The sequence below is a fragment of the Sturnus vulgaris genome, chromosome 10 (genome assembly GCF_052056855.1).
Source record: "Sturnus vulgaris isolate bStuVul1 chromosome 10, bStuVul1.hap1, whole genome shotgun sequence".
Classification (NCBI taxonomy): Eukaryota; Metazoa; Chordata; class Aves; order Passeriformes; family Sturnidae; genus Sturnus; species Sturnus vulgaris.
In genome coordinates, this window is record NC_142252.1 from 2,422,173 (window position 1) to 2,448,983 (window position 26,811).

The window sequence follows — 26,811 nt, forward strand, 5'->3', positions numbered from 1 at the left end:
TGCAACCTGTCCCAGGCACTCTGCCAACAGGCTGGTTCCCAAAGCAAGCACATCCAAGCCTGCCAAATGCAAACCTACTCATTCAGCTACTTGCTCCACTACACTTCTTCATCCACCTTTCCTTCAGTCGTGCTCCTCTTCCTCCTCTCTTGCATGTTTCAAAGCCCCTTCCTTCTTCCTAAATTATCCTTTCTACTTCATCAAAGCAGCTCCTTCCTGCTTCATCTGCCAGCTCTTGCAAACATCTGTCACCTTCCAACAGCCAGTGCATGTACTGCAGAATTGTACATCTCTTTCACCCTGCAGGGTCATGGATTCTTTTTCTCCTCCCCATGCTGTACTGTGATCTCTATCCCCCAAAATGTAAACAACCTGCCAATCTTTCCCAAGCAGACTTCAGCCCCGGAACAAATGCACAAGCTAGCACAACTCAGCAGGGAAAGATGGACTGTAAATACTTTAGGAAGCAACAGAAACCAAAGTGCTGGAGCCGTGGACAGCTTGTACTCCATCTCCTATCATGCATCAAAGGCTCCATCCTCATGCTTTTCTTATGGTGCAGATAGCAGATAGGGATCAGTTCACATAAGATGCATTTCATTTGGCTATAGAGGTATCATTACCTGCCTTGCTCAACATCTGTTCTTTGCCCCTTAACTCCTACCCCAGCCTTTTGCTGACCAGTTTACAGACAGCATGCACACTCACAGAATTTCTGATTCCACAGCTCCTACCTGACTGCTCGGCTGCTTTGTGCCGCTTGTTGGGATGTGTGATGGTGATCTCCTCATAGTCGGGGTCCTTCTCTGCGATCACTCTCTTGATCCCAGACATGATCTCTACTCCACTGAGAGGAAAAATAAAAACATTAACGTTTCCCACAGTGACCTTCTGTCCAGGCTTCAACCTCTTACCATGGGGTGGCCCGAGATGCGCCCCCCAAAAGATCAGATGCACCTCTCTAGTGGGGGGTAGTGATCACGGCACAGGTTTACAGCCGGGAGCTGGTTCTGTTCTACACAGCCCAGGAGCTTCAAATGCCTCCCGACGCCTGTGGCTCAGCAGAGCCTGAGTGCCCACAGAGTGCAGAACCCCCATGCCCCCGGCAAAGAGCCCTGTGAGTGACGCTCGGGAACCGCCCGTGGTCAGGCGGGTGACCCAGGAGAGCGGGGCTCTCTCCACACACGGCACCACCGCCCGTGGAAGGGGGAACGCGGGGCACCCAAGGCGCGTGGGGCGGGCGGACGGGCCCAAGTGTCTCGGCACCAGCCCGGGGCTCCCGGCCGCGGGGTCACACACCGGCCGCGGGGTCACACACCGGCCGTCCCTCGCCTAGCAGCGCTCAGCCCGAACCACGACCCTGCCGTGAGGGGGCAGCGAGTCCCCCCAAGCCACGACCCTGCCGTGAGGGGGCAGCGAGTCCCGCACAGGCGTGAGGAGGCGCGGAGGTGGCGGGGGGCGGTGTCGGCGCTGCCGGTGCCGGTGTCGGTGCCGCCCCGGGCGCGGAGGGCGGAGCGCTGCCCGCGGCCGGTCCCACGTGCGGCGGCGCCGCTCCCCTCCCCCGCCGCGCACACAAAGCCGCCGCCGCGCTCCTTCCCCGCGCTCCGCCCACCCCGCCGCTCACCGCGCTCCGCCGCCAAGCCCAGCCCGGCTCGGCCCGGCCCCGCCCCGCCGCCTGCACCGGCCGCCCCGCTCGCCGCGCCGCCCGGGGCGCTCAGCGCCGGCCCCTGCCGGGCCGTCCCGCCGCCGCCGCCGCCGCCATGAGCGCAGGGCCGAGCGCCGCCCGTCACGGCCGGGGCGGGCCCGCGCAGGCGGGCAGCGCGCGGGGGGCGGGGCGGGGCGGGCAGGTGCCGCCTCACGGCCCGCGGGGCCCGCACGGCGGGGCGGGGGCTCCGGATCCCTCAGGGCGGAGCGGCCGAGCCGGGGCCGGGGGGCCCTGGAACCCCAGCCCAGCCGCGGCGAGCGCAGGCTGTGGGCAGAGCGGGCTCCCGCCCGAGGCAGCGGAGAAATCGAGACGGGCAACGCCGTCAGGTTCCTGTACGGAGACGAATGCAGTGATTTGAGCCTGATTTGCTGCTTGGAACAACCGTGTTTTAGCGTGTAAAAATATCTTAGGAAGACTTTTTAATATGGAAGATATTTCGAGGTGCTGCAGTGTGTCCAGAGAGTGGCAGTAGAGTTTGGGAAGGGGCTGGAGCAGAAGTGTGAGGAGGAGCAGCTGAGGGAGCGGGGGGTGTTTATCCTGGAGAAAAGGGGGCTCAGGGGGGAACTTGTGACTCTCTACGAGGTTGTGAGGAGGTGGGGGTCGGGCCCTGATCCCGGGAAAAAAGGGACAGGATGGGAGGAGATAAGCTTAAGCTGCGCCAGGGGACGGTAGGTTGGACATTAGGAAGGAATTCTTCACAGAAAGGGTGATTAGACGTTGTAATGGGCTGCCCTGGTGGAGTCACCTTCCCTGGAAGTATTTGAAGAAAAAGTAAATGTGGCACTTAGTGCTGTGGTCTAGTTGTCATGGTGATGTTCAGTCATAGGTTGGACTCATCTCAGGTCTTTTCAGCCTAATGGATTCTGTGATTAGCAAAAGAAAAGGACTCCAGGGAAGGAGTCCTGGGCTGATTGAGGTGCAAGATAGCAGGAGATCACAGAATGGGCCAGGATGGGAGCCCTGGCCTACCCTTAGATAATGTTTCAAAAAACCCTTATAACATACTTAATGCTCATCAATGTGCAGTTAATGCCATGGTTTGTGTTTGCTTCTGGCCAGGCTGCAATACCTCTGTCAGATGCAGCTAATGGCATCAATGCTATGGTCTATGGCAGTCTCATGCTTCATGCAGTAAGCCCTGAACCAGCACAAATTAACTTCCTGTTCACTCGTGGATTTGCAAACTTATTTATGAGGCCACTAATTAGGAAGTGTATGCTAAATGTTCAAAGCTTAGGATAAGAAAAGAGGACATTAAGGGCTATCAGCATCGCTACTATCCTTTCTTTCTGCCAAGCAACAGATGTGAAATATGGCAGATCAATGGAGACTGTTCTTAAACTCAGATTCGTATCCTGCTCACCAGGAATGACTGTAGTATAGTTCTATTTTATTCTTTGTTTCTGCTTAATAGAAAGAGGAAGAAGCTGTTGTTAGAATACTGCCACTAGTTGACTGTGTTTGACTTAAAATATCTTAAGGTGGGCTTTCCAGCTCTCACAAATATTTCCATTGCTTTGCAGTCTGTGGGGATTCCTTTTTTTTTTTTTTCCCCAGATTACTTCTTTCTGCAGTAAGCTGAGCTTTGCAAGCACTGAACTTGACTGAAGTTGCTTTTGGCACCGCAGCAAGAGCCACTCTGTGGCTGTGCCTGAGCTGGCCACGCTGCAGAGCTGTGTGGGATCTTGAGATGGCCAAGCCTCTAATTATTTTAGGAGAATGGACTTACAGGATTCTTTCCAACCCACGTTTTGCCAGTCACCTTCCTAATGTTTGGTTACCTTTTCCTAATTTCCTATGCTGTTTTGCCTTCTGAGTCTATTCACATTCTCTTGTCATCACAATACCCAGGACTAACCAATATTTTACATCCCACCCCCTGCTTTTTACTTTTTCCAGTTTTCTCTCAAGTTTACTCTTATTCTTTAAAGTTTATTCTTCTGTGCAGCATCCAGCTTGCCTTCGTTCCCCTTGGTAGGGCAGAAAGATGAGCAGGAAAACACCTAGACTGGGAGGCAGGCAGATCAAAGGAGAAAGACTGCACAAGGGGCAGAATCCAACAAGTAACATGACCCAAAAAAAACCAGGAGGGAGTTTCCTCCTTGTACCACCAAGCCTCACCCTGGAACTTCTCATAAACTAAAAAAAACAGTGAACTATTCAAAAGGCAAATGTTTATTAGATACAATGAACTTTAAAAAACTTTCAAAGAATTATGCAAGAAGTATATTTAAATATAACAGGTGTTATTGCAATTGTGCTACATTACAAAATCACTTTTCTACTGTCAGCACAATCTGAAGACCTTTATGTTATTTGTGAGATCCGTTACATTGACTCTGGCACACAGTAAGTGGTCTGAGCTTTCCTGTTCACATGTCATTTGTGCTGCACCAGGCTGTTCTTGAGGGCAAGATCAGCTCTCTACGGAACTACAGCTTTTATGTTTCAGTAAATAAAGGAACTGGCAAGGAATAACAAGAACTGCTGTTTTCCTCAGCAAAAAAAGGAAAATCAAAATATGATTTCAGGCGAAAATATGAGTAACAGTTCAGGAGGTAAACTCTCTTTCCATGGCCAAGTAGTTCCTATTAATCCAACTCCAAAGTGCTACAGGTGCACCAAAAGGAGAATGACTCATAGGTCCAGCATTTACACAGATGAAATTAGTAACAGTACATTACATTCAAGTCTCTTGGTTTGCTTATTGCCATGCTGCACCACATTATTGCTTCATATTTTGTATCTTGAACAAAAGGTTGATGACTTCAGAGAGTTCAGAAATATCACAGAGGCTACTGACTAATATAAGAAATTGCATATTAAGGACAGGAAGTCAAAGACTAAACTCAGTCCTTTGTCACTGAGGTGTGCTGGAAACAAAGAAACAGAAAAAAACAAATACTGATTTCCCTAGATTAAATCTGCCATAGTACTGTAATAATGGAAGCATTCTAGGCATGTTCTAAACAAGAAGATTAACTGTTCAAATTAATAAATGGCAAGATTTATTTCTCCTAGGAGGATAGTAACAGTCTGGACAGTAAGACCAATCATAATAAAGGTAACAAACTGGAAGGAGTAATCCAAGCTCTTTTTCACAATAGATAAAAATATAGGTGAATTCAAGGCACAGGTATTTTCGAAATTAATGCACATTATTTTCTTTGGAGCTAATCATACAAACGAAGCCCTAATTACACTATTAACAAGTTGTACACAGGGCTGTTATGTGCATCACTTGTAACAGCACTATCAGAGAATGACCACAAAATAATTCACATACAGATGTGCATACATAAAATATCAGCATAGACTGGATCTCTACAGTAGAAAAAAAGAAATATTCCTGCAAATAGCTTACAGTTCTTAGACAGTAGCGTTATCATGAACTTGTGTGTGACACAAAGGCAGCGAGCAGAGAACACAGAGTCACAGCTGGTTTGGGCTTGGTGGGAGGCTGCTGCTTTGTGGCAAGTCATGATCCATTTTAATTAATGCCATCTGAAATAATTCCATACTGAGAACTTGTGTGCTAAACATATTTTACCAAACCCAAAGCACTACTTGGCCCCCAACCAGATATCAGGTTTCTGCTCAGAAATGTCATCTTACCCTCTAGGCTCCTTTTCTGACTATATAGTGCTCAATTTTTTAACCAGGCACAACAAGTAATTTCATTAGCAATTTCTTGTGTACATGAGACTACATTCAGATGAAAATATTTGTTGTGCCTCATTGTAATCAAGTCTTGTGAGATTCTTAATGCTTTTGAATTGAGTTTTCCCATCTTCAGTGGTAAAAAAGAACCCCACAGCTACTTGTCTATTTGGGCAATTCAGAAAAATGAACCCCTGGCTTTCCTGAGCATTGCCACTAGCACACCATGAGCATATCTGCATCTTTATTGCTCCAGCTGAGTTGAGTGAATTGACAAATGTGAAACGTTTTCAGCACCTGAGTTTCAGCATCTGGAATTGCAAACTTATGAGCATCCTGAACACCTTGGTTTCAGCAAGCCCAGCCAAACTACAACCCCCAAACACACAAGGTCTGCTCCTGCTATCTCTGAGGCTGGATGCTCCAATGCATTTCTCCTGTCTCTGCTTTCTGGAGCTGGACTCAGCTCTGGTTCTGCTGACCCGCACCTCCCCTGTGCCTCGGGCAGGGGGAAACATCAAGTCACAGTGAGTGGGCCTGCTTCTTGTTCTGTCCTTGCAGCAAGTCACAGAAAAACAGGACAAACTAAGTGTTTACCTAAGAAAATGAGGTGAACTCAACTACTTCGAGGAAGAAACTGAGCAGGCAGTAGCATCCTTGCTCTCAAGCACAGGTGACCAGAGCTTCCTCTGAATCTCTGCCCAGGTGAGCATTTCCTCTTTCTCCATCATCTGCCTCTCTCAAAACTTTGCCATGTTAAAAATACTATTTAAAAAGCTTCAGTAAATTAGGGTCCACATCAACATAATCTGCATTAAAATCTCTGCTTCAACAGAGTACAAATAAAGCTATCTTGGATGACAGCTGCATTGGTGCCAGTCAAAAGAAAAAACAGTATAATCTGGACCCCTTGGTGCTGGAGGGGAAAGCACAGTGCCCAATCCCCCAAATGCATATCAGACACACAGTATAACATGGAAGAGATTCCACAAATTATGTCTACTTAACCACTCCAAAGGAGGGAGTCTACAGGCACAACTACATGATTACCAGGCAATGTTCTGTGGCTGATGGCTGTAAAAGGGGAATGCTTCAGCCACAAGCCAAGGCCTAGAGGCTGCATGTGCTGCAGTGATCAGTATGTGATTCAGAACCTTCCAGAAGCCTGACTGCAACAAAGCATCAACTGTCTTTTCAATTAACATCATACTGATAAGAACAGAAGTGAACATCAAAATAGAGGAGAAAAATATTTGCTCATTTCTGTTTAGCAGAGTGAAGACAATTCTTAGAATTTGTTTTTCAGGTGTGACTTGGAGATGCTTGAGCCCTCATATGTATGGTTGGACTGAATTTACATCTTTGTGCAGGTGCTCTAGAGCTACCAAACCTACTACCATTTATGATGGAAATATTTTGATTATAGTAGATGACATTAATAATTTTCTCTCCTAGCTGAGACAAAGCAAAAAACTAAAACCAGTGTGCTGCTCAAGCCCATAAAGTGCAAGCAACTAGATATGCACAAGAGTGAGAGGTTAAATCTTTGAATCCATCTATACCTAAGTGAAATGCATTGGAGAACAAGTGGCTCAGGAATACAACTTCCAAATTACTGCATCCTTCTAGAAAAATGGTACGTTTCCATTAAATCAAGGTCAAATTGTTCTTTTCTAGTACATCTGAAAATAACTGTTGTAACAGAGCAGGCCATAAGTGCAAATTATTTACAGAGTAAACAAGCAAGAAGAAAAACTCACTGCCTGTTTTAAAGAAATCATTGCATAAGTAACTGCCATTTAGCAGTGCTCCACACCTGTAACTGTTCAGCTTTGATACAGGTTCTCAAGAACTGTAAGCAGAGGTTTTCTGCATCTACATTTCTGCATTTACTGGTTCATTAAACACCGTCATTTTCAAAAACAGGTAACAGTAACAGGACATAAACTGTTAAGAAAAGACAACTAAACTATAAAATGAATCTTCAAAACCATGGAAAGCAGTATCTTGTTATTTACAGAGTAGTGCAGTATTATAAACAGATTAAATGACACTGTTCTACACCTACAGAATAAGTACTGTTTAAAAACAGTATAGCATGACAACATTACAAGTCTGAATACAAACAAGAGGAAATCAAAGAAAAGGAGGATATTTTTCAAATTGCATCTCTAATGAAGTGCTCCTATAGTCTTTGACATTTTCATTTACAATGATGGCACAAGCTATATACACTGTTAGTACATAAAATCACTTACAGGGCAATTGCCATTGCAATCAACAGACCTTATTCACAGGTACTGAAATTGCCATTTCAAAGTAAAACTTGTGAGCAGAAACAGATGAAACTTAGAAAAGGATTAATTTATCTGATTCATTTGCTTTATATTACCAAGGGATTTTCTTTTTAGGTCAATGTGAATGTACATGCTCGGAGACTGACCTCCTGATTACATCACTGATATGCAATGATCTATATTTTATCAGTATTCTTACTGTATCCAAAGCAGTGTTTGGTATTCAGCCAGAAACCGAAATTTGTGTCCTTTCCTGAGGTTACAAGTTAATGCATCTCAAAAGTGCAGCTCCCAGTGCTCTTTAAAACTCATGACCATGTTACTGAAAATGGTGACTCCGTTTGGCATAACTTCACTGAGGGTCAGAATTTCCATCTCATGAAGAAATACTCTGGGAAAACAGATGAGGAAAGTGCAGTGGAACAAACAATGTTCCAGAGATGGTGCTTGTTTTCACCCTCCTGAGCAGGCACATAGACCAGAACCCTGAGGCCAGGGCTTGGCTCTGCAGGAGTTTTATGGGTTTTTTTCTGCCCTGGCACTGACCAACTTCCCTACTGGCTGCTGTCCTCAGAATTCCTTTGAAAGGCAGTTCTGAGGTTTTTGGTGATTTACAGGAAATTGGTACACTGACAATTGTATTAATTTTCCAACTCCCAAGTGCTATTTCAGTTTTTATGAACTTTGTGCCTCAACTGTACAACTGTGTACTGGAAATAAGGAGTCCTGGTACAGAAATCTAGGGAGGATTTTAAAAAATACCTTTACTGAAAAACCCAATAATGATGGTATATCAAAATACAGGTGCTTCCTAGGCTTCAAAATCATCTAAAACACATCATATGGCTACATGGACAGGTCTACAGATATTTTTCTGGTGAAAGGAGGGACCTTTCCAGACTTCTTTATCTGTGGCCAAGAAATACTTACTGGATACTCTGTCATCTCTGCAGATGAGATATGCAAAAGACCAATTTATAAGCTGTAGGGTACAAAGTCAAAGTCCCCACCTCTATCATCAGGTAATTTATAATGTAATTCAGAAAACTGGGAGAATCCAGAATTCAACATCCTTTTATTTCTTAAATAGTTTAGACACTGCAGTGAGTAAAGAGTGAACCCAGTAACTTTCAGCCTTCAGCCATGCTATTCAGAAAGGTAAAAACTGTGATTCAAACTTTACCTCACAGATGCATGCCTGAACCCACTGGTTTTCCATGTCATGTAGCCTTGTACTTTTCTGGACATTTATCAACACTATGAATAAGTTCCACAGGGTTAAGGTACACAATCATCACAGTGCATTGTAGTGGCTCACCAAATAACCAGTTGCTCCTTCAGAAGAAAGCATTCCTCAAAGATTCTTGTTTTGTCCAATGTAGCTTGTTTTGTAGGTGGTTTGGTTTTTTTGTGGGGTTTTCTTTTTACATTCTGACCCATGCATGATCTGACAAAAAATCCTACTTGGTTAAGCCAAGTAATCTGCTTGTAAGAATGATGCATATGAATTATAATTGAGCTTTATAAATTATAGATAATTATTCTAGATGATTCTTTGGGATTTACTTGCATATGCATTTTTCCTATAAGCAGAACCAGAAACCTTGAAAATATTGCTTTTAAAGACACAGGCACAAATGCTGAAGGCACTTTCCCCAAAAAGCTTTCAAGATTTTAATTACTAATCACACATAGGGTAAACTTTCTGATCACTGTGCAAGGTCCTGCTCTCATATCAGAGCCCACAGCAGATATAACTGAACTCTGGTTACTGGATAGGTTTGTAGACTTGTTTGGTAAGTTAAATTAACCCTTTTTCTAAAGGCACAGGATATCATTTTCATACGACACTTAGGCAGGGAATTCCCACTTCAGGAATCTTTAAAAAGCCTGTCTTGCAGCAGACCACTGGATTCATTCTTCTTTTTTCAAGAAAAAAATAAATTACAGTTTAAAGCCTTTTTCATTATATCTATGAATGGTCACACAGCCATGATACGATACTGGCCTGGGCATGGCTGCTACTCCTGTGATAATGCCCGTTGCAGGGTCATAACAAAGAATAGTGTCTGTGGCTTCACCATTCTCCCGTCTTCCACCAAGGATATAGATCTTTCCATTACACACAGACATGCCACAATTCTCCTGTTGCAAGAAAACACAAGGGAATACATGGTTATTCAAAAAGCAAGACTTGATTCATGTGTCTGTTCCAGTGCAGGAGGGCAGCACTTTGACTGCCTTTTGTAAACAGCCTGGCCTATTACCTTCCCTCCTGAAAGGGCCAGTGCAGAAAGCACAAAAATTTGGGAAAGCAGCAGCACAAGCCTACAGAAAAGACTATTTCAGGTCTAAGCCTTTATTACATGTAGCTCAGACAAAGGGATCAACTGAATACAACTGAACACTGTACTTACCATGGAAAGATCTGAGATAGGGAAAGGAGGAGAGAACAGAGGTTTTCAGAGGAAGGACCACAGTGGGTACTATTAATGCAAAGAATGGGAACAAGGAGAAGCACCTTAGAGGAGTAACACGTAATGAAGAGGGATTTAAATGGGGAGAGGAAAAAAGACACAACTAAAAAGAGTGCACAAGAAAAGACAGTGCTATGTCTTACTTGAAACAGAGACAGGATTTTATTTCTTCCTCAAAAGCAGGCATGGAAAAAATACTCAGTTAAATAGAGAACTCAGACTAAAAGAGAGGAACATAGGGAAGGCTGGGAAAAAAAGAACAAATTTCTCTTAAGGTAGTACTATAGGGCATGTGATTGGTTTATTTAAAAGATGGGGAAATGCAACTGCTGCACACATACTTCACTATTGAGGGGACACGTTCAAATCCTGCTCAGTGTCCCACGTGTGGAAATGACAGAGCTCTCACTGCTCAAGTCAGACACTTTCTGGGCTATACAGTGGGGCTTTTTCACACTGTAAAAACAGCCTTCAGTATTTCCTGTCACACTGAAAGGCTTTACTCAATTACAAGGAAATTGCTCCTTTCAGTCTAAAAAAAAACAAGCAACAGAAGGTAATTTCTATACAATGAAATCTATCCACTATACTGTTCTTCAACAGTAACAGCTCTCAAGCAAAGCCTGGACTGCCTAACAGTGACACCCAGCTGAAAAGCTACTGCTTTAGCTTTAGAAACTTCCTCTTCTGGGAGGTTTTGAGTTACATAGATGAAGAGCTAAAGCAAGAATGGAATCAGAGATGCAATTCTATCAGGGTTAAACAAATGTATACTTATTTAATGCCAAGATAACAATGTCAAAAAGTACCTTTCAGCTGTCTATGGGCTTTTTGATTGGTAATTACCTGTCTGCTGAATGTATTCTGTACATGCATCCAGTAGTCCTCAATGGGGTCATAGCAGTAAATGGCTTTGGTGAGTCCACCAGCAACGTAGATCAGGTTGTTCAGGGACACGGCCGTGATGCACCTCTTGGCAATGGGGATGGTGGCACGGAGCAACCAGGAATTAGTATCAGGATCGTATGACTGAACCTGGAAACAAAGACAGCCCTTTCAGATTGAAAGCCCAACTGAAGGAACAGCCTGGCATGCCCACACAGCTTACACAAGGAGACACAAAGCAGCAGTGCCTACCCCAAAAAACCAGAGCTAAGGTAAATGCAGATCCATGTATCAATAATGTATGCACATGCACAATATTTGACAGCGTTTTCCAAACACTCCCATTTAAGAACTCACAGAACTTGTGAAGCCAGTGAAGCAATGTATCCATGAGAAAGACCACAGTAACAGTGTATCACTCAATTAACATTTTCTACTCTGTATTTTTTCTATCAGAAAAACTCCACACTTGATCCAGCAACAACCAGTTCACGCAGATCTCCTGCAGGACCTGGTTTTAAACCAGCAATCCAGTTTGCTGCGGATAGAAGACGAACCCAACAGAGCAAACTGACCTTGTCGGAACAGGTGTTGTCATCAGGGCCACCCCCAATGACAAAGAGCTTGCCAACACAGCTGGTGACAGCTGGGGAGCTCACAGCCTCCTTCAGGGGAGCCACCTCAGTCCAGCGGTTGGAGAAGGAGTCGTAGCACTCCACACTGCTCAGCCGGTTCTGCCCGTCGTATCCTCCCACCACGTACACCTGCACACAGAGGTAACAGCTACCGTGACTCCGTGGTTACAGTAGGTATTACAGTTAAAGATCAAATTAAATTAATTTAAACCTGATTTGCTAGGTTTGTCAAGGGATACATTTTTTATTTGTGCACAGGAGGAGAAGAATATGGTTTAAAAATAACAGGTAAAGACTCCCTGGAGAGTTCCATTCAGTCACATGTGGAATGACACTGCAAACACATGCCACAGCATAGTATTATTAATACTGCAGTAGAAACTTCTAATTTGAATAGAATTTGTTAGAAAAGGCATTCCTCTGTATTTCTCTTTTTTTAGATAACATTCAGCAACAACAGCAGCAGCAGCAAATGCTCATCTGAGTTTACCTTTGCTTTTTTTTTTGGCATGTTGCTTTTTCCCTACTTGCTGACTGAAGTATTTCCTCCTCTCCATTTGTAAACATTACTTTCTTGTCTCTTCTTTCATCTTTAGGAAGCAGAGCTCCTCATTATTTGTGATTACCTTCTTCCCTCTGCTTGCTTAGCTGCACATTTCATCTCTAAGAAGATCCAGTGACACCACATGCACATCTTTCCTAACTTTCACTAAGCGAGTCCCAACTAGTGGTTTTATGTTCAGGCATATTTGCCTTTAAAACATAGCAAACATTTCCACACTCCATGTGTTTGCTTAATTTAAATATAAAACATTAAATAGAACTGCCGATATTCAGAGTAGTATCAGTTTCTGTTAATAATTACATAAACTGTTAGCACTTTTGAAGCACAGGCAAATCCAGATGCTTCTTTGCTTCCCAAAAAACTGCTTCTTGGAAATGAGCCACTTCAGTGATGAAAAAGAAAACCCCAAAAAATAAATGAGCAGTGAGATGATTTTCATGTCTGTGGGTCGTGTCTGACTGATGAAGAGCCTAATTGTTTGAAGTATTTTAGTTGAAAAGACGTATTTTTAAAATTATTTGATATGAAATACCAAGTAATATGTAAGTATTTTCTCCACTGTTTTTTTATATACAGCAAACATTCCCACTATAAAAAAATTAAAATATACTTCTCTTACTTTGCCCAGAAGAACAGCCATCTTATGTCTCCATCTGCCTTTATTTAAGGAGGCAACTCTGATCCAAATGTTAAGTTGAGAGTTATAGATCCAGACATCTCGGCTATTGATTCTTCCACCTTTAAAATGAAACATATGGCAGTTTGAAAAATTATTGAACAGGTAATGCTAACTATTAACATGCCCCTCTAGAGTGGGCAATGAAAACTTTATATCCCCTTTGGGGATGTAATAAGGATCTACCAGTATTTATACATTACACTGAAAAAGTAATTTGCAGTGGATTTCAAAGATTAAATCACACATTAAGTTGTTTTCCTCATGCTTTCCTTTCCCATAATTCTGAGATCACACTAGATTATTTCTTGAAGTTGGAATGCATTTTAATGGCTATTGCACAAGCTCTTCACATTTCCTGTTGTGTCACTACCCAGATGAGACCCTCGAAATCCCCTGCCCATGGCACACCCCTCCCATCCCTCCTCTGTGAGCCTCTCCTTGGTTTCACACTTTGTTCAAACGACACAGGCACACACACCTGAGGAGACTTCGCTTTGGTTAAACCAACACAGAGAGCCTGCTGTCTAAACCATTAGCTGCACCCCATAATTTTCCTTTGCTGAAGGACTGAATGCGCTGCTGGGAAAAGCCTGCTTAGGATTTTTTTTGTCTTTAGTTTTCCCAGCTGTTGCTGCACACAGGCTCCTGCTGTATTTCAAAGCAGGCGTTAACTGGTCTCTTTAAATACAATTGATGACCTGGAATGAGCTGTTAAAAACTGCAGATTCATGCCAAACAAGAACTCCAGAAAACACTTCTGTTTACAGTAAGACTGTGCTGGAGCTGGTGCTCACAGCAGCAAAGTGACTTTCAGCTGAGCTTCTGGAAGTTCACAGTACAAAGATCTGCCCCACTACTTAAAAAGCAAACCAAAACAAACACACCCCACAAACAGGACACAACAAAAACCAACCAAGCAATGAAAGGACTCTTAATTTTTAAAGATTATTCACCTGAAACAAGAATATCATTCCGCAGAGCACACACCGCATACTCAGACTTGGTAAACTCTGGAAGTTTAGCCAGTGACTTCCACTCTCCTGTCACAGGATCATAGCACTCCGTGTATGGCAAATTAAAGCCTCCAACTCGTTCACAGCCTCCAACAACAACTATCACCTCAGAATAACCAGTTGATCTAAAAAAGTGAACACAGAAAATTAAGATGTAGGAGATATTTATTAGTACATGGAAGCCAAACAACACTGTCTTCAAAACTCTGTGAAAATAATTTTAAAAAATACTATTTAGCTTTAACTTAAAAAACAGTGAAAAAAAGAAAACAGAAGAAAGAGTCATTTCACAAACAGGTTTTCACTGTTTCCAGCTGTCTCATAATATAGCAGGTTACCACACTGACAGGAGTCTTGTGTAAGTGTTGGAGTGGCACTGCACAATCTTCTATGTAAAAACCATGTAATTAAAAAACATAGAAAGCCCGTACTGTATTTCGCCTTTGACTGTACACACAGATCAGAAACAGAGTTCAAGCCAGGCTGGAGACAACGATATGAACAATCTGTTTCACAATGAAATCAATCTTCAATCCCTTTCCTGAGCTTTACAAAATTAATAATACTTAATAGTGCCTAAATATTCCAAGTGTTTAAAAGCAGAAGGAATGTAGTCACTAAAATAAGGAAAATCAAAAATTAGAGCCAATGCACAGTAAAACAGTAAACAGCAGTTACACGAGGAAACATTAAAGAATATTGAAATAAAAATTCAAACTTAAAACCAAGAACTAAAACTCAGTGGGAATAAATCAGGCATTAGGAAGTCTGAAAAGTACCCAAATAGACCTTTAAGTTCTATTCCACACACTGATTATCCTTCTACTAACCAGATACTTCTGCATTACACATATTCTGTGCTCACAGCAGTGACAAAACTTATCTAATAAAAATTAATGCACATTTGAATACAGATAATCAACCAACTATCTCTGATGTGCAAATCAAACTGTGACCACCTTTATTCCTCCTCTCAGACTTGTAATTTCTTGTCAGCATTTGTCAAACTCCTTTCTTTTCAGGACATTTTAAAGCACTTTGCACAACACAGTTATTTCAAGAACTGCTGTCAGTTAAGCAAAACTGAATGCAAGACTGATTTTATTTTTGATGAGCCTTTTTGTTGTGTTATGCTTTGTACTATGATCCCCCTGTGAATAGGCATCTCATAGAACAGACATTCATGCCATTGCTGAGTACTGCAGTCTTCTCTCAAAAATAAAGAAAAAAGGACTTATGGCTGGATTTGAGGTAAAAGTTGCATAATCTGTCCCTAAAGCTCCTAACATGAACTGCACATATTCACTTCTAAATCCTGATGAGGCTTTCTTTGTTTTAAAAGATCATGAATAAAACTAGTGAGCCATTCTATCTCCTTGCCACCACACATCAAACTGAAGTATTCCATAGATGTTTCTATCCAGAATATTGTGAACAGCCAAAGGCAGTGCTACATGCTAACATCCTGCAGGATGAGATCAAGGAGAGGTGTCTGAGGAATGGCATTTACACACCTGAACCAGTCAGAAGAAACTCTTGGCAGCTGCTCAGCTTTGAAGTCATGCTCCTTCCTGGTTTCTATGTATTTACTCCTTACTGCTTTTTGCTTTTTTGAGGAACAACTCTGAAAAGAATCTCTCAAAGGGTAAGGAGGGGGAAGTTCCTGTGCCAACAAAGCATTACCCAGGAAATGAACTTCCATAAAAGCAAAACACTCATTTCATAATCTGCCTTAGAAGCAAGCCCAAAGACACCAGCTAACTGTGTACAAAGAGGTTTGTCTGTGCATTACTTTCCAGATGAGAATTAAGGCCTCCATTCACACACTGAAAAGATGACTGTGACAGATTATCAAACTTTCGTTTAAAACTAAATGAACCAAAAAACTTTGCTCAGAGAGAGCTCTTTATGCATTGCTATAATGGAGTTTTTCAAGAAAATATTCATTTCGCACAGTACTTCAGAAAGAACAAAAAGTTTCCTAATATTTTAGTACCTATATGACAATATTCTTTCTTCAGGCATGAAAATTTTTCTCCATTATATTTTCTTGAACAGTCTTCCACTGTGCAAGTTTTATGGTTAGTTCCATTTTTTTTTCCAAATGACAGAACGCACACTCATTTTTAAAAAAAGTAAAATGTGGCAGGAATACAAAAAAAGAACATCCAGGCAAAGGCTAGTTCCAGAAAAGAGCTAAGGATATATTTAAATGAAGGTTAGAAAAAGCTGTGACCTCAACCAGTGGTACAGGAAGCTCTTCTTGTAGCCCTCAGAAGGAACAATATGACCAAAATAACACAGGTGTTAAAAGAGGCTGTGAAGATTCCAGGAAACACTATCCCACCAAGAACAGGTGCACTAAGTAGAAAAGAGGGAGTGGAAGACAATCAACAGTGTCATACAATTCCATGCATTCCCAAGGGCAGGCTTTCCAGGGGTCCTGAGCTCCACACATACCTCTTGATGAGGTGAAAACACCAACCAGCACAGCACGAGCTGGACAGAACAACCTGAGGTAGTTCAGAATTTCAAACAAACTACAGAAATTCTGGTAAATCACTACTTTTTTCTTTGTTGCTGTTAAATCAATTTTGGGTATTAAATGAGGGAGCAGACAAAATGTAAAGTGAAATAGAAATCCATCTCCAAGTGAGAAAAATAAAGGACTACATTAAAGCTTCCCAAAGGCAACCAAAAAGGACACGTTAAAATGTATAAACATCCTAACTTCTGGTTAAGGAACACCCTCATGTATTGTTACCAGACAGCTTAACAGCAGCTTTGATCAAAGTCTGAAGATAAGTCAGAGCACATAGCAGGAAGAGCCCCTGCAGTTTTGGATATGGAAGTGTGCTACTGCTCACTGCTTGGTCTCAGCTTGGAGATTTGGTGTGCAACACAAGCAGGAGGGACAGAAGAGGCTCGCAGGGAGCAGGAGGGGCAGCCTCAAGATGTCACTGTGCCATTGCGAGTCCATAACTGAAAGGCTCTCCCAGAAAGACCTGCATTTGCCAACGATGCCTTAGTGGCAAAGAGAACAGTTATGCCACGCTTTAAACTTTTATTTACTTCAAATAACTCTTCACTGGCTTCAAAAAGAAAAAAAAAAAAAAAAAATCAACTTGTAAACTGCAATGTAGTCTGTTCTTTGAAAAAACAAGTAGAACCCGTTTCACCCAGAGATGCATCCATTCCATACAACCAATCACAATTTATTTCCTAACGTTTCAGTAAAAGCACTCGTGTGGGAATTGTTTATCCTGTATCCTGTCTCCTTTTACAAACAGTTTATATAGAAAAGACATTGGAGGAAGGCAAGAAAAAAGGAGACGAGCTCTTCATTGCCCTCCCAGCCCCAAAGCCCCCCAAAATGCCCAGAAAAGGTGCAATGAAAACGTGGGGGAAGGGGGACCTGGCAACTATTTTAAAACAATCTTTTTGCTATAGGCAACAGAAACAAACAGACAACAGAAACAAATGACAAAGAACTACTCCATGAATGTAATATAGAAAAGGGGAAAAAATTCCTGCTGGGACGCCAGCCAGTTTTTCTCTCTGTAAATGACTTCTCTTGTTCCTGCCTACTCAAACTCCCACTTGCAGTTTAATATACTCAGCAGCAAAACCAACAAGCCTCACGGCTCAGAAATTACCTGTATTAGGAAAGGTACTTCACCTGCAAACTGGAGCCCCACTCTGGGGATGTCCAGATTTTCAAGCACATACACACCACACACTGACAAAATTTCTGAGTGTATTTGCCTTCCTTAGCCAACTGAGTGAGAAAAGCAGAACAAACACCAAACCAAATACTGGAACTTGCAGACCCCTCCAACTGTCTGAATTCCCATGGTTCCTCCCTCCCAGAAATGATCACAGCAGCAAATTCCCAAACTGTCATGATCCAAAGGCTTGCAAAGACTCCCCAGGGCAGTGCAGAGCTTAGAAAGCCTGGGTGGGAGCAGGGCTGCAGGGACTTGAAGATGAGTTTCTTCTGTCACGGCAGAGCTGAAGACTGGAAAGCCACTAATGGGACAAACACTGCCAAGTGTTTTCTTCCCCTTAAGCAAGGGCTTTAACACCTGCCAAAAAATAAAGGTTCCCTGCATGGTCACTGTACAGTAACCACATATGAGTAAGAGTAAACAAAGAGGAGTAACTCCTAACACAACCTGTTTGTCTAGACCATCACTGCATCACCTTAATGTAACATATGATTTCATAAAAAACTACTCAAATCAGCTGGAGTTAACCATAATCTATAGTCTCTACTATCACTGGCATAAGGCTGGGAAAATATTTTTCAGGAAAAAAAGAATCATAATAGCCATTGCTCATAAATGCCACTAATAGATTCTTCCTCATTTCTTCCTGCAACCTCAGTCACCTATTTGTGTAACACATTATTAAGCAGCAGCAATTCTGAATTATTAAAATGTCACCGAATGAACACAAAATACTTCAGGAACTGTTTCATGATTCTTTAAAAATACAGTATTTGGTTTCTTTACAGTTAAGAACCTGTTGTTCTGCTTTCTATTACAAATACATGTGCTACTCCATTTGTAAAATATTTGTGATGTAGCAAGGAAATGCTCTGAATACATAATATCCTCATCCACATCCTTTGTGGTGTGCTGTACATTTACATTTTGTTACAAAAAGAAAGCTGAGGAAATGAAGTGGTTTACCTGCCACAGCACAGTGAGGTCTCTTCAAGGAACTGCTATTATATGAAGTACCTTAAGATCTCCCCTAGCAAACATTACCCTTAAGAAAGTACTTTACTTGCAACGTAATATAACTTCACTTACCTTTTTTCCGAGCAATAAAATGCTCCGTGCAAAAAGACTCATTTATGCACATTCTCAAGAGACACAGGAGCTTCACACATGTGGAGAAGTACAGAAGCATAACTGCAGCAGCTCCAGAATTTAGCAAAGTAAAATAATCTGCAAGAGATTCTTCTCCAGGCATGCATATATCAAACACCAAATGAAATCTGTACATCAAATGATGTTCTTCTGCAGAAAAAAAGGTTAAAAGAATTTCCTCACCTGCGTGGCCTAGTTCTGGGAGACATCATCTCGTTTCCAAGGATGTGGTATCGCCTGGCTTCGTGCAGCAGCTGATAGCACTCTGGGGAATTCTGAATCAGCTGGTCCACTTCCACAGTCTGAACAAAGTAGTTGGGGTGCAGGAGAGGGAGCCTGACGTGTGTCAGGAGCTCGTGGAGCACGGGCCGGCGCAGGTCGACGGCGCGGTACACCCAGCGCATCACGGCCTCGAACACCATCTCCTCCTTACTGATCACCAGCTCGTCGCTGCAAATGTAATCAATGAGCTCGTCCTTCCCCAGCTCCAGGAACTCTTCGTGCTGGGACACGTCCTCAAAGGTCTGCAGCGCGAAGTTCCTGCACTTGGTGAAGAGCGTCTTGAGCGAGTGCGTGTCTGCGAAGCGCTGGATGCCCAGGCAATTGCAAGGATCCAGCTGCTCCTCCAGGAACTTGGCGCAGGCGTCGCGCAGAACGCTGATCTGGAACAGACTCGACGTTTCAAACAGATACTGCACGTTCTCCGTCGTGATTTTCACCTTGCCCGTGTACACGTACTGCAGAAAGCAATCCATGGCTTCGGCAAAAATGCCGTTGATCTCCACCAGCATCTCCCTGCTCTCCCTGTGGTCGTTGCAGAACATGGCTCTGAAGTAGCTGCTGCAGGCCGAGAGCACGGCGCGGTGGCACGGGAACTCCCGGCCCTCCACACAGATGATGACATCAGTGAAGAGCCGGCTGTCTCGGAATTCATTGAAGATCTGGAGAATGCTTTCTGCGTGGGATGATCCCGAGGAGAAGTCAAAAAACTCAGGGCCTGACAACGATTTTGGGTCCATTTCAAAAACTTTCCGCTTGGTTGCAGGGGACTCTCGTATCCCGCTATCCTCTCTATTCAGTCTGCGTCCCAATATGAGTACCATTGTTACATCAGTTGGCTATAGAGTCATTGAGAAAAACTCGCAGAGGTTCTCCTTCTCAGTGTGACAGTCTGAAAGATTAAAACTTCAAGAATTAAAAGTTAAAAAACTTTAAAACTTAAAATACTTCAGTATTCAGTCTGGCACACACTTAGCTGCACCGCAGGAGTTAGACAAGATACTTGTTTTCTCACTCTAAGAATTGGTGAATTGTTGACCTTTCTTGGAGGTGGCACGGGGCTAATTAGTGTGCACCTTGCCCAGGGCAGTGCAGCACTGCCAAGTGTTAAATGCAAAATATACCCAGAAAACAGCTGCCGTGGGTGGCAATTTCTGATTGTTACAGCATCACTGGTACTGCATTAGTGTGCAAGATAAAAAAGTCTCAAGACCTCGGCTCCAGCAAATCATCTGGTCAACAGAAGCCAAAGATTTCCTGGATAGTGATCCAGAACTTGAACTTTTTCCTTTTTTCAATGTGATCCTCATTTCAGCTGGAGCCTTCAAAGTACTAATACAACAGCACTAGTCAAAAAGGGGGGTGGAGGGAGAAGACTGAAATTTTAAAAGCAAAAATTTGAGTGACCACTCAATTTTCATTATAAAATCTGTCATAGTCAAGTCTTAAAACGCTGGTGTTAAATAATGATCTGTTATTTATCTGTTTTCTGTGATCTCAGCAAGTAACCTTGACTGTAAATTTTTACCATTCATTCCTAACTTCTAAAAATTGGTTCACTGATAATCTATGATTCAATTAAAAACAATGTAAACTGCTAGCACACAAAACAGAATGAAAGATGAACTACATTTTTATTGTGTAAAACTACTGGAAATATGAACAAAGGGCAACTTGCTGAAGACAGGGAGATTTTCTGTTTCCAAAGCACTACTGGCAAATAATAACTAGCAGAAGTTTTTGCTTGAACACCTTCCAGTTTCAAGTACAAATGTAAAGGTTCCTCCCAGCGTGCAAACACACACTCACATTATCAGAGCACTGAAATTGCAAAAATCAAATACTCAGACATTTGCATATGCTAATATTAGAGTGTGTAGGTGAAGAAAATGCAGCTGACTTTGCAAATAGTGCATGTTAAAGGTAGTGGGAGCAACTAATCTACCACAGCAGGGCTCTTTGCCTCTCCTGAGCTTAAAAATGACCTGGATGAATGCACTCCAAGGCATACTGAGGTAGCAAGGGGCTGGCAAAGCACTCTCTCAGGCCCGGGATTGGTACAATTCCAAATGCTTGTAGTATTTATTGGTATGTCTAAAAGGCCAAAAGTTGAAATATTTTGAAGCTTATGGAAATTTTTTTCATGCCTCCCAAGGTTTTATTCAGTTTCCCTGAATGCAGAGTCAGGAAACACCAACTCCTCACGGCAACTTCATTTCCTGATGAGCTCCCATCCTCAGAGCTGCAATTACCCAGTCCCAGACTGGCCACGTCATCACTTAATATAGAACAAAATGAATGTGCTTTTTTTAAACAGCTGTTTTACGCAGCACCTTTAAAAGGGCACCATCCGAACAAACAGCAAGGAAAGAATGCAGGCTGTATCTTCTCTCATTGAGAAAAGAGCTTCTGAAACTATCATGTTCCCAATTAAATTTTTTTTACACAAATTTACAAGGTAGATTCTTGGTCTGGGGCTCATTTACCCTACAAAATATTTAGTTTTAATTTGACTTAAAATAGGACCAAGTTGTCACTCTGATGCCTGAAAAACACAGTTGGAATGAGCCTATCTAATAACTGATTGCTTCAGAGAGACTAACAAGGCACAAATGGACAATCTGATCTGTAGATGACATTCCATCCCATGCATTGCACAAGCACTTCACCCTGGAATGACACAGGCCCGATATAAAACAACACCAACAACCAGCACCTCACCAGCTCTGCTGCCAAAATCCTACCCCTTACACTGAATTTCATCTGCAACTACCTGCTTACTAGCATGAGAAAGTGGGCAGAAACAGCAACAGCAGCAAAAGGAAATATAACAATATAAACACTAAAGGCTGAATTTCAGCATTGCAGATTTAAATCAGATGAATTTCACAAAACCTAATGGATCTTTTCCAAAGAAAGTTAGCCTGAAATGAGAAGCAAGACCCTGACGTTGCATTAAAGGGCAAAACACAGCAACTAAGTAAAAATTCTTCAAGATGGTATCTTTCTCATTATGTGAGAAGACAGCACTGTATTATGCAATCATTAATAACCAGAAAAAGGTGTTCTGGGTTACAACTGCTGACTGAAGGAAGCAACGTCTTCTTTATGCTTGGAACATCACAAAATTAGTGGTCAGCAATTTTTTTTTAAATGTCCTAATGGTTTAAGGAAATGTGAGAATTTAAAAAAAATCCACAGAGTAAAAAATAAGGGGATAAATATAGTAAATTCACAAAGAAGATACTAAAAAGGAAAAAGAACTCCACTTCATTGCAGAACATACTGTTTTGAAATGTACTTTCCTTCAATTTCTGTCCAGTTAATTACTTCTGCAGGTTTGCCTCAGCAAAACAATTTCACAAGCCTATCAGTAACAGTGTCACATGCTCAGCTCTATCACATATACGTGTTGCCTTCCTGCAAATCTTGCACTGGCAGTTTTAAAATGTCACCTTCCAGCTGCCGAAGTGGCAAAGGCAGAGGGGGGATCTGTGCCTGAGGCTGAGTTGGGTATTGTGCAAAGGGGGGAAACACAGCAGGACAGACCTGCCTGCACCTTCCCTGAATGCAGAGCTACCTATATCCCTCACCTGCCAACAGACCCTGCACTGTAAAACACCACTTATTCAGAGAATTTAACACTCAGATCTCTTCAGTAAGTTTAAACAAAGCAAAAGAAAAATATTTTTTTTCCCCGAAGAGAAGTACTGGGAATTATTTGATCAAAGAGAAAAAAATAATACAAAGTCTACAGGACTGCTTGTCTGAGTAAGGGTCAACAAGAATAGATCTTAAGCATTCAGAGTCTGCCCATTTGAAATACTGGAAAGGAAAAACAGATCACACTTCCAAACAGCAAGTTTTAAAAATGCTTTCCAAACACAGACATGGCTCTGACATGGATGTTACACACACATATTTCTGAGTAAAGAGTTCACCATGAGTTCAGATTCCTCTATTTCCTTCACCTACGCCATCTGTAAGCTTGTCTACACCAGCTGTTCCTCAGAAATACCCTACAAGCCAATGCAGAGGCTGGCAGAAGTCTATAAAATGTTTTGCCCTGACATCGTCTATCGTAAATCCATTTATGCAAAATACTTCCATGTTGCACTAAACTCTTCCTTCCTCTACCACAACACCCTGGTGTGTGCTACCTCTCTGCCTTCACCCACAGCTGTGCCAGCAGCTGGGTTTCTGTGACCTGTGTGTCCCTGAGCTCTGGGGCAAGGCCCTTCAGCATCACCTTGTCCCCAGGTGTGCTGAGCCCCAGAGCCCTTCAGTGCCACCCTGTCCCCAGGTGTGCTGAGCCCCAGAGCCCTCCAGTGCCACCCTGTCCCCAGGTGTGCTGAGCTCCAGAGCCCTCCAGTGCCACCCTGTCCCCAGGTGTGCTGAGCTCCAGAGCCCTCCAGTGCCACCCTGTCCCCAGGTGTGCTGAGCCCCAGAGCTCACCCTCGGGGTGCAGTTTCCAAGTACCTGAGGCTCTGCTGGGCGTGTGTGGCTGCCAGGGGAGGTGACAGGAGGTGATGTCCAGTCCGTGCCCACCGCTGCCAGGACCTGGCGTGGCCGGAGCGCTGACCACCTGTGAGGGGAGAGGAGGAGGCGCTGGGAAGGGGCTGGGGAAGGCAGAGGCAGCAGCACCACACAGCTCCCGTGTGCTGTCACCTGCTGGGCCGTGAACAGCAGCACCCCCGCAGACAAGGAGTAACCCGAGCACACCCCAAAAACGAAACCCAGCTAAGGGAACGGTGTTTTCATTCCAAGGCCTGGGAACTGCAGCTGAGGTTTGGCCGGTTCCGGGCGTTCTGTGGTTGGAGATAAGAGATAAGGCTGCACCTCAGGTGTGCGCTCACCAGAGAGAACAAACCCCCCCTGCAGCACCACAGCACGTGCTCTTCTTGTTTGGAAAGGAACAGGGGGTGGGGAAAAAGGACATAACCTTTTCCTCTGACAGAAAAACAAACACAGCATTTCGTTTTCCTTCATTTTTCTTTGTGACATGAAAAAGACCAAAAAGTTGTTGACTTTAAAGAACTAAAAAAAAAATAAAAATTCTTGCTTTACAGCAGATATGGAGGGTTTGAATGTCTAAGACAAAGCCTTTAAGAATAACGATTAACTAGTAAACAAGAATTCACAGTGCTCGAACTGACTGACATGATAAGAGCTAGCTAGACTGCAGAAGCTTTTTATTCTAATGTAGGACACTATCTTGATTTTAAAAAAGAAAGGATTTCAAAATTCAGTAGTAATCCAAGCCAGTGACACACACACAAAAAAGCTTTAAGTGCCCTCAAAAGTCACCCAGCAAAAAACAGGAACTGATTTAGACATGAGAGTCATGATTATTAGTAAAACAACACAAAAACAAGCACTGAAAAGGGACACCTTGAAACTGCAGAACCCTTTATGTATTGTTTTGTGAACGAAAATGTCCCTCAGAGGAGTAAAATACAACTTAACTGGGGAAAAAAGGAGAGAAAAAAGCACTGCATAGGATTTATATGGGGAAGAAACGGTGAAAAAAATCCCAATCCTTCCCCTTTGGCTTCGCTGTCGTTCTTGCACGTGATTCAGCTTTTGCTAAACCAAACCCGAGCCTGAGCCCCGGCCACAGCGTTCCCAGGCTCGGGGGTTCAGCCAGATGCCAGCACATCCGACACCGGGCAGTGCCCGCCGGGCTGGAGCGCGGCCCGGCCGCCCGAGCGAGCGAGAACGCGGCGGGGAAAGCGGCAGAACGGACCCGCCCCCGCCCAGCCCCGGCACGGCCGGGCAGCGAGGCCGCGGGAGCCGCCACGGCTCCATCGCAGGGCGGTGCAGCCGCTCCCGCAGGGAACAGCTCGGCACCGAAACCGAGCCGAGGCGAGGAAAGCGGCGCCGGAGGCGGCGGCACAAAATGGCTCCTCCCGTCCCGCCCTCCAGCTCACCTTCACCCCGGGCACCGCCGCGGCCCCCCCGCGCCCCGGCCAATCCGCGCCCGCGGCTCCCCCGCGCCCCGGCCAATCCGCGCCCGCGGCCCCGCCCCCGCCCGCCAGCGCGACCAATCCGCGCCCGCGGGGGGCTCGGGGGGCTCGCGCAGCCCCGCGTTACGAAACGGCCGCGGGCGGCGCGGGGGCTGCGCGCGCCCCCCGCCCGCTGTGCCCGCCGGGACGGGAGCGCAGCGCCCGCCGGCACTGCTCAGCAAAACAACAACAACAACAATAATAACAACAACGACAACAACAACTATAACAACAGTAACAATAACAGCACCGCATCGCGCAGGGCACGCACCGCCGCGGCTCCCACAGCCCTCCCCAACGTGGCACCGCTGCCGCGCGCTGCCAGCACAGCCCCGGACGCGCTGTCTCCTCCGCGGCGACTAACGGCGCCGCTCTCGGCCCCGCGCCCCGGCTGTCCCTCAGTGTCCTCCGTGCCTTCCCCGGGGGATCCCGGCCCTGTCCCTCCCAGCCGGGAGCTCGCCCCGCACTCACAGCCGGGAGCGCGCCCTGCCGCGCTGCGCCCCGCGGGAGCCGCCGGGGCCGCGGTCGGTCGGGTCGGGCCGTATGGGTGGGCGCGGAGCGGTGCGGTGCGGTGCGATCCGGAGCGGTGCAGCGCGCTCGGGCCTCTCCGCCGCCGGTCGCGCTGCCAGCACCGCTCAAAACAAAGGGGCTGGCGGGGCATGTGACCTCCGAGCCACCGCACATGATGTCACCGGCTCCGCGCGGCCCTGGGAGCTGTAGTTCCGCAGCCCCGCCCGGCCCCGGCCCCGGCCCCGGCCCCGCTGCCGGGCGGCCTCAGCGCCCCGGGAGGAGCCGGGCACAGGCGGCGGGGACGGGGAGCTCGGCAGCAGCTGCCATGGGCGACAGCAGCTCCGGTGGCTGCGAGCTCTTGCCATCGCCGTCCCTTTGCCGAGGCCGGGAGCACAGCCCGGGGTGGCGGGCCCGGGGGAGCGCACCCCACGTACCGCACAAATGTACCCGACCCACCCCGCTCCGGGAGCCAACAAAAGCTTCAGGTGTATGGAAGCAAGCTGTTGCATCGGAATGGCACCTTGCAGCGGGACAGTCCCTTGTGCCGGCTCTGGGGAGCACTGCCGAAGCCCTCCAGCGAGAGCCGGCTCCCAGACTGAAAACAGCACCCTGTCCTGGGGTGGGTGTTCAGCCTACATGACCAAAACAAAAACCATTACATGAAAAAAAATTAACCAAGATAGAATCTTTGTCTACCTGAGCTACAGCTCCACCCAATTAATTCAGAATTTCCAGTTCCTCTTCAACAGTAACACAAAACAAGAGTGTCCCTGTCCCTGCTGACCATGGAAAGCCAAGGTCATCTTTAAGCTGGGACGTTTAAGAGAGCTGTGCTGTCACAGCTGGGGGTCCCAGTGGTGGCAGCCAGTCAACTGCAAATATAAAAGCAGGACCCTGGTGTCATCGCCCTGCAATTTCATGAGCAGGTCTGAGCCTGTCCTGGAGCCCAAATTCACTTCATATCCAAAGTATTTGGACACTGGCCCACGCTCCAACACAGGCTGATGGAACATGCCTGGGAGTATGGAAATTTATTTTTGTTCTGCCCTTTAGCATAAGCAAACTTGCAAGCCCGTAATGCAGAGTAGCGAGGCAAGGGCAGGGATGTGCATGCTTAAATTAAGATCATTACCTGGTACTAAATGAGGCCTTATGCAACGGTGTGGAGCTGATGTGGGCAGGTAACTGGCTGTGTTTTCCTTCCTAGAAGGATGACCTCCCCCT

At 44.9% G+C, this 26,811-nt stretch overlaps 2 protein-coding genes across 7 annotated transcripts in view; both read right to left on the minus strand.

Annotated features, from left to right (window-relative positions):
- The window catches only part of YEATS2 (YEATS domain containing 2), a 48,442-nt gene extending 46,702 nt beyond the window's left edge, over nucleotides 1-1,740 (minus strand). For all 4 annotated transcript variants that reach the window (XM_088170530.1, XM_088170529.1, XM_088170528.1 and 1 more), the window contains exons 1-2: nucleotides 1,625-1,740; nucleotides 735-847 (exon numbers count right to left, since the gene is read on the minus strand). In XM_088170530.1, coding sequence (XP_088026656.1) covers nucleotides 735-834 — 100 coding nt within the window. In that variant the 5' untranslated portion in view covers nucleotides 835-847; nucleotides 1,625-1,740. The remainder of the gene's footprint in view (nucleotides 1-734; nucleotides 848-1,624) is intronic.
- A 2,122-nt stretch (nucleotides 1,741-3,862) lies between these two features.
- On the minus strand, nucleotides 3,863-25,694 carry KLHL24 (kelch like family member 24). 3 transcript variants are annotated; one of them, XM_014870305.2, is made up of 8 exons: nucleotides 25,549-25,694; nucleotides 23,552-23,657; nucleotides 18,977-19,964; nucleotides 13,857-14,041; nucleotides 12,844-12,962; nucleotides 11,600-11,788; nucleotides 10,986-11,174; nucleotides 3,863-9,807 (listed from the first exon to the last, which is right to left on the minus strand). In XM_014870305.2, the coding sequence occupies exons 3-8, from the start codon at nucleotides 19,894-19,896 to the stop codon at nucleotides 9,607-9,609; spliced, it is 1,803 nt and encodes a 600-aa protein (XP_014725791.1). In that variant the 5' UTR covers nucleotides 19,897-19,964; nucleotides 23,552-23,657; nucleotides 25,549-25,694; the 3' UTR covers nucleotides 3,863-9,606. The 3 variants fall into 3 exon arrangements, with proteins under 3 accessions (XP_014725791.1, XP_088026659.1, XP_088026658.1); XM_088170533.1 differs by having other exon boundaries at nucleotides 23,528-23,657; XM_088170532.1 differs by lacking the exon at nucleotides 25,549-25,694 and adding an exon at nucleotides 23,741-24,994.
- Nucleotides 25,695-26,811: the final 1,117 nt, after the last annotated feature.